The sequence below is a fragment of the Onychomys torridus genome, chromosome 2 (assembly GCF_903995425.1).
Source record: "Onychomys torridus chromosome 2, mOncTor1.1, whole genome shotgun sequence".
NCBI classification, from domain to species: Eukaryota; Metazoa; Chordata; class Mammalia; order Rodentia; family Cricetidae; genus Onychomys; species Onychomys torridus.
Genome location: NC_050444.1, coordinates 78,201,449 through 78,220,624, shown reverse-complemented (window position 1 = coordinate 78,220,624; position 19,176 = coordinate 78,201,449). Strand labels below are relative to the sequence as shown.

Below are 19,176 nucleotides of genomic sequence, written 5' to 3'. Positions count from 1 at the left end.
TTAAAAAAAATATATATGATGCCTGAAGAAGCTGGGAGGAGCCACCGTGAGTCAGACCAAGGTGGACAAGGGACAGCAGTGACATGAACAGGGTCTCTTTACCAAGAAAGGTAAACAGAATGGGGGGTGGGGGGCGCGGACAATGGTAGTCACCTAGAAATTAATACTAGTACATAATTTAATGAAGAAAATAGGAATGTGGTTCCACAGTGTTGCTAGAGAGCTCACACAAATAACATTGATGACAAGAAGTTGAAAGTATGGAGAAGGAAGCTGTAACTTTGGAAAGAAGTGTTTTGTAGAACATGGTCCTCTAAACAAAACACCCGCCACCTGCATCAGACAAGCTGGACCTGCTTGCAGAAGACCATCACCAGTGGGTGCTGACTGTTTGCTCGGAGAAAGAGGGGGTGGGGAGGGGCACTAAACCCTCACCTGAGCTCCCCCTACTCCTTCTTGTCCCTCCAGGCATCTGTGTGCAACTCTGCACCCAGCCTCCAGGCCTCAGGAGTCTCTAGAATACATAGGATGGGGAAGGCTGACCAAAGGAAGAGCTCCATTTGCTCAGCTACGGAGAAGTGTGGCAAAGACTTCATTCAGTGTGGCAGCTTTGGGGTCAATATGCTCCTGTAAGCGACCCTGCACCCATGCTCTTTAAATAAGCTCAACAAACTCATGGGTGACCTTGGGAGCTTATAAAGAGGGAATAGGAATTGTTTGTCTCCCCGGGGAAGAAATCCTTATGACAAATGTGAACAACTCTATCAAATCAGAATTAAAAGATCCCTGAGTGAGTTACATTACTGATCATGCACCCCTGACAATCTGAGTTCAGATCCCAAGAACCCAAGTGAAAAGCTAGATGCAGTATTGCACACTTGTATTCCCAGTGCCCCTACAGTGAGAGACTGAAGGTAGAGATGGGAGAATCACAGGGAAGACTGCAGACTGGCTAGCCTGGGGTACACAGCCCAGGTGCAGGAACATGGGCCTGCTCAATGAGGTGGAAGATGAGAATTGATTTCTGAAAGTAACTACTAATCTCCAAATGTACACCATGACACAAGCACACCCAGTGTCTCTCTCTCTCTTTCACACACACGCATACACACACACACACACACACACACACACACACACACACACACTCGCCAATTTTTTTAAAAAGATATCTACATTAACACATGGTTTCCTAGATAGACAGATTGATAGATAGACAGACAGACAGATAAACAGATGACAGATGAATAAATAAGATAGACATACAGGTAGATGTTTACTCTCCAACTCTGTCCGTTGAGGCTGCCCGTGAGCACTAATAATCCAGCATTAATGCGCATGCCGATCTTGATGTATCCTTCCTGCTCCTCAGTAAGAGAAGAAGCGCTCTTTGCTCTAAGACTGATTTCAAGGCTGGGCAAGTACAGGATAAAGTGGAGCACTGTGCGATCACTAAAAGAAAGGCAGTGCTGGAAGAACAACCGCTTCTCAAAAAGTCGAGAAAGTGGCCGGGAGGGCATTCCCATAGCTATACCGAAACAAAACGAGGATGAAAATAACAAGACGTATGATAGGAAATTATTGAATGTAACGGGATTCCATGACACCGTACTGATGTACACAAATCCTAGACTTCAAGTCTGATAAGAAGTAGGATTAAAAAAAAATCCAGAGTCAAATGTGTCTAAACAAAATACGTATTAATTACGAAAGGAAAGCCTAGTTTCTCTGTGAGAAGCCTTACAGATACCCCTTAATCAAGTGATGAAAAGTCATACTGAATGGTCAAAGCTAAGATCTGCCCATTCTGGAACGAGTTAATGCCATGTGCAACTTGCTTAGGCACTGTGAAGAAGGAGCATCAATTTGGTGGTCCTCCCCTGCTAAAGGTGAAATGTAGTCATATGGAAGCGTTGAAGAGACCCAATGCGAGGGGTGGGCTACAAAACTCGGGCATTAGGGCATCGTGGTGCCAAGTGACTCTCAAACAGCCCAGAATACTTTTCTTGAGAACTCTCCTTTAGGTTTGAGATTACCTCAGAATTTAAAGGTTGATGATAAAGAGTGATTCCTGTACCACTGTAGATTTGATGGAAGTCAAGTGTCAATAAGAAGGAACTAAGATCTCAATGATCCAAGTTAAACAGTAATTATACTTTAAGGTTGTGCTTCTTAAACTGTCTATGATGAAGGATCAGTTTCCCCATCAATCCACTGTAAAATACGTAATCCCACACTTAGGTTTCAGGATGCTTTCTTCTAAGGTCTGAGCTTATCTCAGCATGAACCATAACAATGCATGGACTAGCTTTGACCACACCCAGAGAAGCACATCTCTAACATAAGATGAGCAGATCCCCAATTGCTATCATATCCACATGGGAAACAAATGCTTCTGGTCACATTGTTAGCCACAGTGGCATCCACAGTATTGCCCTAATTGATACCAGCCATTTATACCAACAATTAAAAAAAAGGGATGCCCAAACAACGAAAGGAGATTCAACGTGGTCCTTTTGCTTGTAGTGACTTCACTTTTCTAAATGGACGAGAATGGGTAGAAATACCCTAATTTCAGAGTATACATGTGTATAGTCTGAGCTTGGGAGGTTGGGGGACCATTCTGAGAAAATGTCTGAGGAAGACACTGTTAGGTCATCTCATGGTGTGAGCATCACAGAGTAAACTTAGAAACCAAGATGGTTACACTGTCACACTGGGTGGTATCTTACGAGATCACTACCTTATATATGGTCTATCATTGCACGGTTTGTAACTGGCTGTGATCATGTAAAGAAAGCCAAACCTAACCACAAGAAGATGGACAGAGTATCTGCAGTCTGCAACCCCAAGTCATGACCATCACTGCCGGGAAGAAAGCCAGCATCCCAAAAGGGGTTGGTGGAATACATTCCCCAAATTAATTTTTGAAGGTCCCGTCACTGACTTGAAGACACAGACAGCACATGGGCCCATTCTACCACACTTGGCCAAGAAGCAGCCCTCCAGTGGGGGAGAAATAAAAGAATCTATACAATAAATCAAGACAAGGCAGACTGAGAGGCAAGGAGCCCTGGTATCCACTGAGAAACATCAACCACCACCTCAGCTTGGCATCCTTGCAGTGGACACCCTAACACCTCTGTTGCTGAATCCTCCGGCCACAGGCACAGTGGAGGCTCCCCACAGAACCGTGTAAGCAGCAGTCGCTCTGTGTGACACCTGGGCACAGGATGTGGTTGTCACTCACCTGGAGCAGTCTTGTAGCAGGCGGTTCTAGAAGGCAGCGATGGGGCGTTCTTGGCCCTGGGGCTCGGGATGCTTTGCGCCACTTGCCTCTGCCGCTTCAGCTCCTCTTCCCTTTCCTGGGCTGCTCGGATCTCTTCCTCGATCATGGACAAAGTCCGCTGCTTCCTCGACCTCAGTTTGAAAGGCCCAACCATGACATCAGACTCTTGAGTAGCCAGGAGGGAGGCTGTGCTTCTCAGCTCGGCTGCCTCCGAGTACTTGCTGAAATAGCCTCCTTCAGGCCTGCTCTCTTCCATGTTGACTGGCCCACTGGGCTGCACAGCTGTCAGTGGCTGGGAGGGCCCTTTTTCCCTGAGTGCCCTGTCCTCCACAGGGAGGATCTTTGGTAATACATCCCTTTTCTCTTGAACGGGAGAGGACACCTGAGGTGGTGCAAACATGCTCTGGGGTTTCTCAGAGGCGGAAGCCTGGCTTTTGGCTTCCTCAGCTGTTGCTTCAGGTCCCTGCTGTTCTGAGCCCTCCTTACTGGAGAGTGGCTCAGCCTTATCCACCTGCTCAGCTATGGCTTGTTGAATGGCATTCTGTACCAGTAGCCCAGCCTGATATTCCAAGGGATCATCAACTGATGGGGAATCTCCCAGAGTGGAGGAGGGAGAATAGAAACCATGGTCACTGAATGACTTGGAGACCCCTTCTCTTCCCTCTGAGGGGTTGTCTGTCTGGGGAGTCTGAGGCAGAGAAAAATCAGCCAGCGAGTTTTCCTGAAGGGCATTGGGTGTCTCGTTGGAAGCCCCACTGTCACTGATGTTGTCCATGCTGAAGTCATTGGACAAGGTCTCCAGGACAGTGGTGTCCTGAGACCTCACTGACAACTCATCCAAACCTGAGTCTAGCTCCTCTTGGGTCAAAGATACATTGACGGATCTTGAAAACTGGTCCAAAATCCCATGATCTTCATCCTTGACTACAGTAAGAACGGCCCGGGCACTCGTGAACTCTCCATCCTCTGCCCAGAGTTTAGACAAGGGCCCACGTTTGGAAGGCTCACTGTATGGCCCTTCCTTTCCCTGAGTGGCAGTGCTACCTGGGCCTGCTCCTGCAGACTGGCTCTCAGATACATAGGACACTTTCTGCCCCTTGGCTGCCTGTGTGCTACTGTCTTCCAGAGGACCCCCGACAGCAGATGGCCGCAAGATAGTTGGCGGCTTGTCTGAGTTGATGGATCCAAGTGGTTTGTAGAAAGGCTTGATGGAGAACAGCCTTGGGGTGCTTTGGCCCTTGGCCAACGTTTGCCTGGAATTCTCCATCAGCTGGAACTGCTTACGTGCAGCAGAGAAGTCAATCTGCTCAGTGACGACATCCTCCTTGGTGCGTTCAATGCCATCTAGATGTTCGTGAGAAGCTGGGGTGGTGCAGAGCTGGGGCAGGGGCAGTTGCTGCTGCAGCTGTTGCTGCTGCTGCAGCTGCAGCTGTTCCTGCTGTGCCCTTCTCTCTTTACGCTCCTTGTACTTTCTGTGGGACTCCAGATGTTCTTCGTCCAGCTGTTCCTCAAGAGTCTTTTCTTGGGGGGGATTCCACCACTTGGCGGCAATGCCAGGGTTCTTCTTCACAGCCTGACTCCGAATGAGCTCCCTCCGCTCCTTCTCCAGCTCCAGCATCTCTTCGGAGGGCCTCACTTTCCGCACACAGAACTGCTCCTTCTCGTGCTCGTCCTCCTCAAAGAGTTTGGAGGGTTTCTTGTCCTCCTGGAAGGCACGCAGCTCAAACTTGGCCTCCTTCTTCAGCGTGGTGAGCGTGAACTCCCCGTCTCGAGAGGAGCAGTGGGAGCTGGTGGAGGAGCTGGGGCTGGCAGGTGCCTGCAGGCCATCCCCCAGCATGCCTTGGGGCTGGTCAGTGGAGTGTCCATTGGCTCTTTCTCCTTCAGCCATGGTGTCAGAAGGGCTTCTCCTGAGCTCAATGTGAGGAGGCACCTGCCTGCCAGATGCTTCCTCAGTGGGTTCTGCCTGGGTAGCTGAGTGGGCAGGTGTATAGGCAGGTGAGCCCTGGCCGCTCACCAGTATGGCTGCACCAGGCTCTGGGGAGGAGATTCCATTGTAAGTTCCATCCACAGAAGAATCACAGCAGTTGGCCTCCAGCACCTCGTCTAGATATTGGATCTCTCGGGCGACATCATTGTCTAAGGACTCATGGTGATGAGTGAGGAGGCCATTGTGTGAGGGTGAATAAAAAGGGGAGGAGTGGTCCTTGGAATGGGGGGTAGAGGTGACTCCAGGTACACTTTCACATTCTGTCACTGACACCTCAATTTCCATGTTTTGATGATCTGGGGAGAGAGAGGTGGTAGCAGGCTCCAGGGGAACGTCACCACAGCTGTCTCGCTTGCTTCTCAGCTGGTTAGCATCCTCAGAAAGCTGGGGAGGCTTCTAGAATAAGGAGAGAGCACAAGTAAGGGTTAAGTGCTCATTTTTGGATACAGATGCAAAGAAATTCATTCATAAATAACACAAAGGAAACGGGAAAGAACAGCAGCAGCCACTTTTTTCCTTTTTTCTATCTTTTTTTTTTTAAAGATTTATTTATGCATTATGTATACAGAAGAGGGCGCCAGATCTCATTGCAGATGTTTGTGAGCCACCATGTGGGTGCTGGGAATTGAACTCAGGACCTCTGGAAGAGCATTCAGTGCTCTTAACCTCTGAGCTATCTCTCCAGCCCCCACTTTTTTTTCTTTTGAATAGAGATCTCTCTTCTAATAATCCTCTAAATACCCCTTCTGTGTGCTGACACGTGCCTAACTCTCCTGGCTAGCTTTGACTGTCAACTTGATAGAGTCTAGAATCTTCTGAGTGGAGAGCCACAATAAAAGAATTGGCCTATGGGCATGTCTGTGGGGGATTATCTTGTTGGTTAACTGATGTAGGAGGCCCATCCCACTGTGGACAGTGCTATCCCTATGCAGATGGGCCTGAACTATATAAAAAAAGCTAACAGACTATAAGCCAGGCTCTGAACCAGCCAACGAGCAGTGTCCTCCAGGATTTCTGCTGTACTTCTTGACTGTGAAGTGAGTTCCTTGGCCGGAGGAAATGTTGTGTGGACTAGCAAGCAGGCCCAGGTTTGAGTTCCTGCCTTGACTTCCCTCAGTGATGGGCTATCATCTAGTATTGAAAGCCCAACAGACCCTTTCCTCCCCCTAAGGTGTTTTTGGTCGGGGTGTTTTTGGTCAGGGTGTTTTTGGTCAGGGTGTTTTTCATCGGGGTGTTTTTGGTCGGGGTGTTTTTGGTCAGGGTGTTTTTGGTCAGGGTGTTTTGCCACAGAAACACAAAAGAAACCTGACCTGACCACTAGACCTCTCACATTTACAGATCCCATTTTGTGCACTCGGGATTTAATATAGACAAGCTTCATTTGGAAACGTTATCTTCTTCTTTTTTTTTTTTAAAGATTTATTTATTTATTATGTTATGTATACAGTATTCTGCCTGCATGTGTCCCTACAGGCCAGAAGAGGGTACCAGATCTCATTACAGATGGTTGCAAGCCACCATGTGTTTGCTGGGAATTGAACTCAGGACCTCTAGAAGAGCAGTCAGTGCTCTTAACCGCTGAGCAATCTCTCCAGCCCAAAACTTTATCTTCTAAAGGAGAAGAGGGGGTCAGCAGGATAGTTTAGCAGGTAAAAGCACCTGCCATCAAGTCCAAGGACCCAAATTATCCATGGGATCCACAAGGTAGAAGGAGAGAACCAGCTCTCACTAGTTGTTCTCAGACCTCCACATGCACACTGAGGTATGCATGTATGTGCATGCACATGCGTGTACACACACACACACACACACACACACACACAATAGAAATGTACAATGAAATAAAAACTAAAGTAGAAGACATTGCATGGTTAATGTATAGCCATCACAGTCTATCACAGGCTTCTGATGAGACTATTCCCAGGCACCCCCAAGGATGTAAAGATGGTCTTTCTGCAGAACTACTTTTCTTCTCAAAGACAAATGATTCTTGGTCAGATATAATGCAACTATTCTGGAGATAAGAAACTTTAGGGACTCTTTCCATAATATATACTAGAAAGCAGTAGATTGCTGGCTTCTCACAAGCTACAGTTCCCCACTGCCATGGCTACAATCAACTGTATACATTACAAACACTATAACCAGGACTGCATAACACAACCCTCCTCAGCTGCCTGGTGCTTTAAAGAGCTAGTGGCCAGTGGCCATTTCTGAAATGTTTTCTATATATATCAATCTGTGATTCATAAGAAAATGGGCTGGGCAGTGGTGGCACATGCCTTTAATCCCAGCACTCGGGAGGCAGGGGCAGTGACCTCTGTCAGTTCCAGGCCAGCCTGGTCTACAGAGTGAATTCCAGGAAAGCCAGAGCTGTTACACAGAGAAGCCTTGTCTCAAAAACAAACAAACAGAAAAGAAAAGAAAAGAAAAGAAAAGAAAAGAAAAGAAAAGAAAAGAAAAGAAAAGAAAGGAAGGAAGGAAGGAAGGAAGGAAGAATTTTCTTTTTTAATTTTCTATTATATATACCCTTACCCAGTTGTAGTGGTACACGCCTTTATTCACAGCACTTGAGAGGCACAGACAGGCTGATCTCTGTGGGTTTGAGTACAGCATGCATGGGACCCCTAGGTCCACTCTCCAGCACTGGGTGGCGGGAGTTTAAAACAAAAATTACAGAATTTTTCAGTGCAGAAACTTCCTGGCAGACATGTAACTCCAGCCCACGTGGGCTAAAGCTGGCTCACTTGGTGGAAAGTGATTACAGAGCAGGCAGAGCAAGCAGGGAAGGGGATGGACTTTGAGAGTCACTCCAGCTTCGGCTAGCCAGTGATGAACTACAGGAGAAGCAGAATGTCCCTTCTCTCTCTTTAACTTTAGGAAGGAAAAGTGAGAAATGAGAAGAAGCTAGTGGGAACACAATAAAGTTAAAAAAAAAAGTCACGGCTTGCTGAAACCCCTCATAGCAACTGAGAAGGAAGACAGAGAAACTGAAAGGTATTTTACTCACTGATGCACTCATCAAACAGGCAGGAAGTGTATTTTAAGAGTCTGGTGACAAGCTCTGTCCTGAAGAAAAATTGGATTTCCCATGCTGCCTTTGGAGCACAAGTTTATTCCAGAGTTTACATAGAGCAAGGCCAAATGAAGCCCTTGACTCTGCTGGGGCCCCGGTTAGTCCCTAAAACAGGAGCGAGCGCCCAGCGGCCTATCTTCCACAGCACTTCACAGCTCAAGGGCACCTGCCATGCTGCTCCATTGACAGCTCTTTCCAGAATTCAGAAATTCTATCTAGTTCACAAAGGAATGCTTCATGAACTGGAAGCGGCTGGATATGAAATGTTGAAAATCTGAAAAGAGCATTTGGCAGTATATTTTGGCTGTGTCAAAAAAAAATATATGGGCTTTGAGTTAGAAATGACAACTATGTCTACTGTCATCTGTTAAATTGAGATTTAAAAAAAAAACACAAAACACAGGGGTTTGAAATGGCTCAGTCAGTATGGAGCCGGCATGAGGACCTGAGTATGAGCCCCAGAACCCATGTGAACAAGTCAGCTGTGGTAGCACATGCTTGTAATCCCTGTGCTGGGGATGCAAAGATAGGGTTCCTGGGCTTGCTAGCCACCAGCCACCCTGGCCTAATTTGAGAAACCAGCCAATGCTTACTGCTCCCTTTGAAGATAAGGGAAGAACCAGAATTTTCTCCAGGCCCAGTTTCAGATAAAACGCACAACCCTGACATTGACTAGAAAATCATTCCACAGGTGATCTCCTCTAATGTAATAAAGAGATGTGGAAAACCACCAAGTGGGGTTTTCTGAGGTCAAAGAAAAAGTAAGGTGCTAAGGGCTTGTGGGTGATCTTTTGCCTGCCCCAGACAACCCTCCAGGTAGAGTCTTAATACCATGGTACATAATATCCGCCCTCCAACTGGCTTCCCAGACTAGCCAGCAGCTGGTGAGGATGTCTGCAATTTACTCTGGAATTCTTGGGCAAAGGCAATATAATATAATGCAGCTGTGTGCTTCTGAAATGCATCTAAGTTGCATTCCAGGGGCAGACAGCCATCCTAACTGAGGACATTTAGAAATCCCACACTACAAAGGTGGCTTCCTCCAGCACTTCCCGCTTCCTTGAACCCTGCAGACTCCAGAGGATTTGCTAATTGGCAATAATTAAAATGAGAAATGGGTTACCATTAGAGAAATCAGTGGCTTGTCTATTAGGATAATGAATGCTAGAAATGGGTAAAGTCGGGGGAACCTCTGTCTGGGGATGAAGCCACCATCTGTGTGGACTGGAGACTCCCCTGACCCTTGCATGAATAATGTGAACCCCAGGTTGGTCCTGGCTTGCAGAGCCTCAGGGTTGTTAGTGTTTGAGGTCTGAGAACTAAAAATCTGGTTTCCAACCTTGGTTTCAGAGGACATGGGGTGTTTAACATGGTAACAAAATCCATCCCATGCAAAACTACGACATCCCCCTTAAGAAAACTGGAGTGTGAACTTCTTGGGGCCTTAGAAAGCTGAGGCTTCTGTGAGAGTCCCAGATCAGGATTTTACAGCTATTTTTATATTGTTTGCTTAATAAATGTCAGTGTGAGTGCTAGAATTTGGCTCCAAACCTGCTTTTAGCCAAGTAATCCCTTTGCATCTAAAGTTGTCATTGTTTATCAAAAAAGAAAAAAAAAAAGTCCAACAGTCAAGCGTATCAATTTAACAGAATTTACAACTCCAAGATTTAAGCCTTGGAGTCAGTCTTGGGTCTTCCGGTAAGGATCCTGTCAGGTATTTTATACAAGCCAATTTTGAGCTCTCCTGCAAATGCAACTCCTTGGTAAGCTCTCGAATATTTTGAGAATTAAACTTAGAAAAGAGGTATCTAAACTGCATTGTGAAAATGGTAAAATGGTTAATGTAAATGTTAAAAAATGTTTGCTTTTAAGCAATTTTACATCAAAGTGCAAATGACCAATATTAACTTCGTTCTCAGAGGAGACTGACTTCCTTGAGAAGAGACTTGCATTGCATTATGATTTTCAGAACAAAAAGTGGTAACATGAAGAAATTAAAGGAATCAACCCAGAATGTCAAACCAAACGTACTTCTATTCTCCCAAGCCCTCCCCCACATCAGACCCTTAAGTGTTTATTTTACTTTAAACACATTTGGGAAATGTTACTTGTTGCTAAAGCCAGCAGAAAATATTCATAAAATGTCCTTAACAGTCAAATCTTGGGAGCTGGAGAGATGGCTCAGCAGTTAGGGGCAGTTGCTGTTCTTGCAGAGGTCCTAGTTCAGTTCCCAGTGCACAGGTAAGATGTTCACAATGCTCTAGCTCCAGGGGACTTGATACCCTCTCCTGGCCTCTGTGGGCACCTACACTCCCATGCACATATCCACACACAAACATACTTACACAATCAATTAAAAACAAAATTAATACCCAGCAATTGGGAGGCAGAGGCAGTTTACATTTTGAGTTCTGGGACAGCCAGAGCTACACAGTGAGAGAGACTAACACAATTAGTGTAATTTCTTAAAGCAGAATCAAATCCTGAGGATGCACTGGATGCTCTGAGGGGTGTAGCTCAGTGGCAGAATGTGGTACAGGGAAAGCCCTGGGTTGGATCCCTCCCAGGTATGTAGAAAACACCAGTACAAGGATCACTTGTAGAAAACAGAGCCTGTCCATCCTCAGTGCTTAAGTAGCCATGGAAATGTTGGCACGAGTGAGGTCACACAGTAAGCCTGTCCTGTGGGCACACTGAGTGCCATATAATTAACATCAGTCTTAGGTCTTAGCAAGCCACAGTATACACTCATATGTGTCCTCAGCTGATACACAGAAGCCCAGGCCTCTCTGTTTTAAGTTGAAAAAGAGATTTCACTATTTTATGACTTCGGAATTAAGTGGTTTAGAGAAATAGAGAAGACATTTCCCTAAGATCACATCTGGCCAGTAAATGTCACAGCTCTGCTTAATTTTATCCCAATGTGTCAAAAGGTTTTCCTCCAATATGACAGGAGGCTTCCAGAATGACATGGGAAAGGTCATGAAGAATGGGCAGGGTGAAAGAGTATCTGTTTGCTTTTGTCTTCGATCCTTGCTACCTTGAATCTCCTTAGGTGAAATTAAACTCAGACTTCGGGCTTAAAAGTCACCCCTTGGGGGCTGGAGAGATGCCTTCAGAAGTTAAGAGCACTGGCTGCTCTCCCAGAGGAACCAGGTTCAATCCCCAGCACCCACGTGGCAGCTCACAACTGTCTTTAACTCCAGTTCCAGGGGATCTGACACCTTCACACCAATGCACATAAAATAAAGATAAATAAATGTAAAAAAAAGTCACTACTTCTTTTTTTTTATCCAGATGAAGGCAGACTCCCTGGAGATGTAACTTCTGCTTTTCTCCTGGAGTTCTATGTGCGGGGGCCCTCCAGTTGGAGATGTAACATGGCAGTTGAGGCGTTGGCCCTTTGGGCTAGCTCTGCTTCTGCTGACAACTTCTCAGGGGTGAGATGACCACGACTCCTACCCATGCCACAGTCAATGGCATACGTAAGAACCTAGAAACCGGGCTGGAGAGATGGCTCAGAGGTTAAGAGCACTGACTGCTCTTCCAGAGGTCCTGAGTTCAATTCCCAGCAACCACATGGTGGCTCATAACCATCTGTATACATAATAAATAAATCTTTAAAAAATATTAAAAAGAGAAAAAGAACCTAGAAACCTGTCTAGTTTGCACAGAAAACACAACACTGATTGATAGAGATTACATGTCCACACGGTTGGGCTTGCCCGGCGGACCGCCTAACTATTTCCGGTTCAGAATAGCCGTCTCCGGGTCAGACATCTCGAGGGACCAGGACTCTGTGGCCTTATGTGGTTGTGTAAAGCGTGCGTGCAGCCATGTAATCTACGCGCATGCTTGGAGTACCCACAGGAGTCCCTGTACGCATGCGCGGCCCAACCTTTAAAAAGCCGGTGCCATCTTGCATGAGCCCCCTTATCTCCTCACCCACGTGTGTTTCACGCAGGCCTGTCACCTCTATCCTCTTTAATAAAACTCTTCTGTGGTTTTGTCGTGTTCGGGACCTGTTCCTAGCGCCGCTTAAATAACTAACACTGATGGCTGACCCCAGCCCAGCCAGGCAATGGACAGCAGCATGCTCTTTCTACCTGGACCTGCAGCTGAGCACACCATTCTCAGGAAGATCTAGGAGGAAGTGCCTTTCCTCAGCAGGCCACACACCAGAAAGATGCACTTTACTACAAGGAAAAGAAAAGTTGGTGCTTACATTAAAAAGACAAAAAGCCAGGTAGGCATCCACATCTCTCTCTCTCTCTCTCTCTCTCTCTCTCTCTCTCTCTCTCTCTCTCTCTCTGTTCTGCTTCTAGGAGGAGGAAAATTTATTTCTTTTATGTATATGAGTCTTTGCCTTCAGTATATGTGCACCGTGTGCATGAAGTTCCTGAAAAGTTCAGAAAAGGGCCTTGGATCCCTGAGACCTGGAGTCAGGGATGGTTGTGAGCTACCACACAGGTGCTGGGAACCAAACCCAGGTCCTCTGCAAGAGCAACAAGTGCTCTTAACTGCTGTGCTATCCCTCCAGCCCTTTACTCTGCTTAATATACACAGAAGTGATTGGGCAGCCTCAGACTCCAGATGTTGTAAACCCCAAGTCCATCCTGCCATCATGTCTCCTCTGTCATGATGGACTATATCCCTTCAAAGCATGAGCCAAAGCAAACCTCTCCAAAGGAGCAGGAGTTGGAAAGATGGCTCATTGATAAGAGTACATACTGCTCTTTCATTGCCCCTACACCCAGAGGCTCAGAACAACCTGTACCTCCAGCTCCAAAGAAACCAACGCCCTCTTCTGGACTCCTATGGCATCTACACTCACAAGCACATACCCTTCTCCACATACACATGATTAAACTATAAATATTTAAAAGTGGGCTGGAGAAATGGCTTAGCAGTTAAGAACATGTGTTGCTCTTGTGGAGGACCTAGTTGGGTTTCTAGCTCCCAATGGTGGCTCACAACCATCTGAAACTCTAGTTCCAGGGGATCCAACACCCTCTTCTGGCCTCAAGGGCTACTACACACATGATAACTTACCTATACATAAGATGAAAAGAATAAGTCATCTTATTTTTTTTAAGGAGTAGTTGTTTAAGTTCCAGCACTTCAAATGTCTGCTCTGTTCACAGTGACTCCATTTCCTCACTAACCACCAGGTATGTGTCCTCTTGATGGCGTCTGGCCCACCACTACCACCCAGGCTCCTAGCCTAAATGCACAGTGTGACCCAAATTGCTCCAACACCAGGTGCCTGCTGCATGGCCAGGTTTCTCAGTTCTGAATAACCCAGATTACTTCCTGCTACAGCCACTACAGTTAAATTAGAAATGCTTTTCCCCAGGTAATAGGTGACCTGATCCTTTAATCCAGTTATTTTTAAGTTCCATCAAAAATATGCACTCATTGCTGGCCTAGGAACAGAGGCATGGTTATAGAATAAAACTTCCTCATAGCTGGGAAATCAAAGACAGCTCTGTCCCCCTTCTTACCCTCCCTGGCTTGCATAAGTCACATGTTTGGTAAGCAGGGCACAGTTGCTACATAGCAAAGGACTGGCTCTTCAGGCCATGCGTGCCTGCCTTGAGGATGGTTGTTTCCAGACTCTTAACTGTGTGAACTCAGATGCCTCCTTCACAAGTACCAATCTGAGGTGATGCAACCTGGCTGCTGCCTAGGACCCCTTCCCAGCCGAATGTCATCAGCCCTGGAGGAAGCAGATAGAGCTCCAAGTAGGGGAGTCTATACAGAGGAAAGCAATAGGGTCTGAAGGAGGAGATATGGGCTGAAGAGGTTAAGCACTGTTCGGTAAGACTGCTGTCATTCAAGAGGCCCAGCCTGAGATTCCCTCACGGTGACATCTTTGCTTGAGGCTAAGGAGTGTCCCCAGAGCTGTGAAGCGATGGCCCACTCCCAAGAAAGGATCTGGTAGCCTCAGGGAGATGGAGTCCCCATTCATATAAAAAGAACAAGAGGCCCAACATGATGATATCAAGAGCCTCAGCAACCACGGGAAGCTTTGGACCTTCTTGCGCGGTGCAAATGATGCTGGCCGCCAGGAGTTTACAAAGAGAGCTGAGCCCATGGAAGGTCCTGGGTGTGTGGCTCGCAGCTCCTGTGATCCTGTGTGCTGCAGATGGTGGGACACAGCTCAGGCTAGGACTGAGCCGCCAGTCCACACCCCCTTGAAGGCGCACAACAGGAATACTAGGCTTTGTTAATTCTACTTCAGGGAAGTACAGCCGAGGGGCCACATTCCACGCCAGAAAGCCCTTTCCTTTTCCACCTCCCAGCAAAGATGGCTTCCGGCCCGTGCAATTACCGGTTTGTGTTGACTGTGGGAAACAAGACGGCAAACCACTCCTGACAGAGATCAGCTCCCCCAGCTCCCAGCTGAAGGAAGGCAGGCAGCCAGACTGCAGACCCCAAACCTTCCTGAGGCAGCTGCAGGCTAAATTTAGACCAGGAAAGCTCAGGTCATTGCTATGACCCCTGAAAGGGGCTATTACTAACAATGCCTGGGCGTCTTTCCCTCTCTAAGACATCTTGCCAGAAAACCATCACAGCTTATTATGACCTGGGGGGAGGAGGGGGCACAGTTCTTGTAGTGAAACACCAACTCTTTGGGGCTAGAAGTTCCAATCCCATTGAATAAATAGGCCCAGCCTTTCCCCCCCTAAGAGAGCTTCAGTGGGCTTGGTCTGAACAGCAATCACTAGGCATCCCTTTTCCTGTCGTTCTCAGGTGGAGCTCTAAGTGGATAAAAACACTTCTAGAAACCATGAACAGGGAGCAAAGTCACCTGTGTCTTGGCTCATGTTCACATGGAGAACTTTTACGGTAAGGGAGCTTCTGGACCACAGCCTGCCCTGTTAATAACGACCCTCCCACTTCCAGCCAGGCTGGAAAACCAGACTGTCAGGCTGCACATCTAACATCTGGAGAATGTTAAGATGCTGTTTGATTAGCGCATTTACAGCTTGGGCTTTCTGTGAAAGAAACTGGAGACGTGTGTGGTGGGCTGAGGAGTGGGCAGGGACGAAAAGGAAGTTGTTGCGTTTGCTGAGGCCACTACTAAAAGAGCTGTTTCTTCTTTTTCTCTTCCTTTGAGACAGGGTCTCACTTTGTAGCCCAGGCTAGCCTCAAACCTGCTATCTGTCTTCTGGCCTAGCCTTTAAGAGTTAGGATGACAGGCATACACTGTCTTGCTGGCCCCGAAGGGTGCTTTCTTTCTCTCCCTTGGAGACTCCTTACAGGAACCATTGAGACTGGCCCCTAGCTCCAGGTTCCCATGAATAAGATGAAAAGGCTCTCTCAAGACTTCTCCCTGGGGCTACTCTGAAGGAAGTCCCACCCCCGGAATAAAGCAAGGCTACGTAAGGAACTCTTGGCCCTTGCAGCCTGAACTTTTTAAGTAACAAATTCAGCAGACACAAACACACCTAGTTTAGTTCTTTCTAATTTAGCTACAGGTCTCTTGCCATTTTTGTTTGTTTGTTTGTTTGTTTTTGGCTTTGTTTTGTTTTGTTTTTTGTTTCCCTTTCTTTCTTCTCTGTGTAGCTTTAGCTTTCCTGGACCTCACTCTGTAGACCAGGCTGGCCTTGAACTCACAGAGATCCGCCTGCCTCCGACTCCCAAGTGCTGAGACTAAAGGCGTGCGCCACCACCCAGTGCTCTCTTGCTTTTAAGTAGTTCTGAGTCTTGGGTTCCTGCCTAGCCAACTGGTCGATGACTGGAAGAAAAGCTGAGTACCACAGTGGACCCAGCAGAACCCACTCTGATGAGATGAGTCCAGAGAAAAGAACACGGTGCTAGGGGTGGGGGAGTCTAGCCAGCCGCCTGTGCACACAGAGATGGGTCTGCGTCTAGGAGCAGGGCCTGGGGAGGGTATCCCAGAATGTCACAGAACCTCCACGAACAAAGTCCCAAGCCCCGCTTTGAATACGGTTAACCCCATACTATGGAAACGAAGGCTGGCTGTAGAATTCAGCATTGGGTTCCTCCAACAGATACAAGACAACTAGAGAACTAGTTACCAGAGTCACAGGGTCCCAAGGCGGAGGCAGCTTTCTCTAGTGGAAAGGAAAAGCACACAAATTCTCATAGACTCGCTCACACGGGGTCTTTAAAGCATTTTCTGCCACACATGCAGATTTGGTCTGCGTATGCAGCATTTTCTCGGCCTCTTAGAACCAAGGCTGGGAGCGTGACAAGATTCGAAAGGAAGAAAAAGAGACGCAGTAAGTGCTCAGCGGCCCACCAGGCATCAGATGAGGCCTCCAGCACACAGCAATACAATCCAGACCCTGACTCCCTCCTCCTCCGAAGATCAAGAGAACTTTCTCCTTCCAGATCAGAAAGCAAAGGACCATGAGATCGGTCAGCAGATGTATCTTACCCAGCCCAGAGAAGCAGTCCAGGGCGCGCGCCTCCAAGCCCCGCAGTCAGAACCGCCTCTTTCTCCAGACGGATTCCAACGCTCACACTGGCTCAGCCGGGACAAATTCCTTAGGAGTCTCCGGACTGGAGACTGTGATGTCACCGCGGGCCCTCCCTCTGTTCCCTAAAAGGCCATTCACACCAAGAAGGACTTTAGTCCCCTTCAGAGAAGCCTGGCTCCTCCCTAGTCGGCCCAGGCGGGGAGGGCAGTGGCTTTCCTTCCAGAGGCAATGCTAGTGGCCTCTGTCGGCCTCCAGGGCTGAGCAGAAGAGCAAGAGCCTGGAGGTGCTGATGGGATCTGTTATTGCTGCTTCTTTGAAACTCGGAGATAGGCCAGCGCTATGGAGTGCAAACATTTGAAGGATTCCGGACGAAACTACAGCCTTTTTTATTCTGTTATGCAGGGTCTCACTGTGCAATCCTGGCTGGCCTGAAACTCATTATGTAGACAGAGCTGGCCTCCAACTCTTCCTGCCTCTCCTCCCTCAAAGCTGAGGTTGAAGGCCTGTGCCATCACCACACCGGGCCAAACACTACAAACCCTTCAGGACCACTTGTACAGAGACAGTCAAAGAAAAATGAGTACCAGAAATGAGTGTTTAATAGAACGGAGACCAGACAGTATATGCAATGAACGTGTCTTGGTTAGAGTTTCTGTTGCTCTGATGAAACACCATGACCAGAAACAACGTGGGGAGGAAAAAAATTATTACAACTTCAAACTCTCAGGTCACACTCCACTGAGAAAGGCGGGCAGGAACCCCAGGCAGGAACTAACAGAGGGAGGGTGCTGCTTACTGGCCTCCTCTCTGTGGCTTGCTCAGTCTGACTTCTTACATGCCCTAGGACCATCTGCCCAGGGATGGCGCTGCCTCCAGTGAGCTGGGCCCTCCTGCATCAATCATTAAACAAGAAAATGCTCCACTGACTTGCCTACAGGCCAATGTGACGCACTTTCTCAATTAAAACTCCCTCTTCCCAGATACCTCTAGGTTTGTGTCAAGTTGACAGAAAACAACCAGCATACAATGTGATAGTCAATGTCTTACTTTCCACATTATCTGACAAGCACTCTCTGTGTTATTTAATGGCATCTACTCATTACTTATGAATCCATTCGCTTTTGTGGGTGCTAAGAATACAACCCAGGGCCTTGCGCATAGTTGGCAAGTGTTCTACCAATGAGTTACACTCTCAACCCTTCCATTGTTCCTGTCGTTTTTAAATTCCAGACAGGGTCTCACTGAATTACCCAGGCTGACTCTGAGCTCACTTTGCAGCCTAAGCAGACCTTGAACTCGTGATTCTCCTCAGCCTCCCAAGTAGCTGCCCAGCCCCTGGGCTGGAGAGTTCTGGGTAGGGGGCGGGGTGTGCCAACCAGGAGGACTACCTAGCCCTTAGGGACTGAGGGATGCTGGAAGAACCGGCTAGGCACCTCACTGAGCCATTTGTCTCCAAGTTTGAGTCCTAACAACCACCCCATAGCTGACCAAGAAAAGAGCAGTCTTTGCCTTGGGTAGAGGTGCCTGAGCCAAATGCAGCTGGTTCCCTGGCTTGTTCTGCCAGAATCAGACTTCACAGCTCCAGTAAGGATCCTGGAGCAGTGTCTGAGGAGACCCTCTGGCTCCAAACCCTGCCTCCAGGTCCTGCTCATCTCATTCCCTGGAACTGCAGATTGACCTGGAAAAATTCAGGGCCTAGCTGAGTCTCTGGCTGCTTGGAAAGTGAGTCAGAATCCCAAGTCAATTCAACACCATGATGAACTCATTTTCTTTAATGAGAAAGACAAACGCCAGGTTTACAGTAAACTGGGTGGGAAAAGAACATCAAGGCTTCATGGTCATGAGAGGCCAGCTGGTCTGGGGTCAGCTGAGAGCAATTGGTTCTGATGATAGAGTAAACAGCCCCCAGACGGCAGGCAGGGTTCCCAGTGGCCTGCAAATCAGCCAGCAACACAGACCTCTTGGGCTCCTCCTGTGCACTAAGGTCAAGGAAGAAACAGCCAGAGGGGATGGAGCTGGTGCGTAGAGGCTTCCTCTGACAGGAAAGTTAAAATCTTCCCTACAAGTATTTATAACATCTAAATGACTTTTTTTTTTTTTTATGTGCTTAACATTTGGATAGATGGGGAAATTTCTTGAAGCCTGATACTGGAGTTCTTGGGGAACTCTTGGGCCCTTTGGAATAATTGGAATGTTCTGCTGTATAGCTGAAGGCATTTCAAGACACCACTTAGCGATCTTATGTAAGATGAGGTGGGAAAATCACACACCAAGAAACAAGGAACGCCACTCATCTACTTAGGCATGAAGGATCAGTATTGGTTACCATTGGTTCATTGGATGCAACAGCTCACTAAATGCACACTTGTTC

General features: G+C 47.4%; 1 protein-coding gene across 7 annotated transcripts in view; it reads right to left on the bottom strand.

Annotated features, from left to right (window-relative positions):
• Palm2akap2 (PALM2 and AKAP2 fusion) overlaps positions 1-19,176 on the bottom strand; it is a 474,173-nt gene that overhangs the window by 26,560 nt on the left and 428,437 nt on the right. For 6 of the 7 annotated variants that reach the window (XM_036179073.1, XM_036179074.1, XM_036179075.1 and 3 more), the window contains one exon: positions 3,251-5,672. In XM_036179073.1, the coding sequence (XP_036034966.1) occupies positions 3,251-5,672 (2,422 nt within the window). Of the gene's footprint in view, positions 1-3,250; positions 5,673-16,762; positions 16,868-19,176 lie in introns of those variants that run through there. The other variant, XM_036179079.1, reaches the window with a different exon arrangement.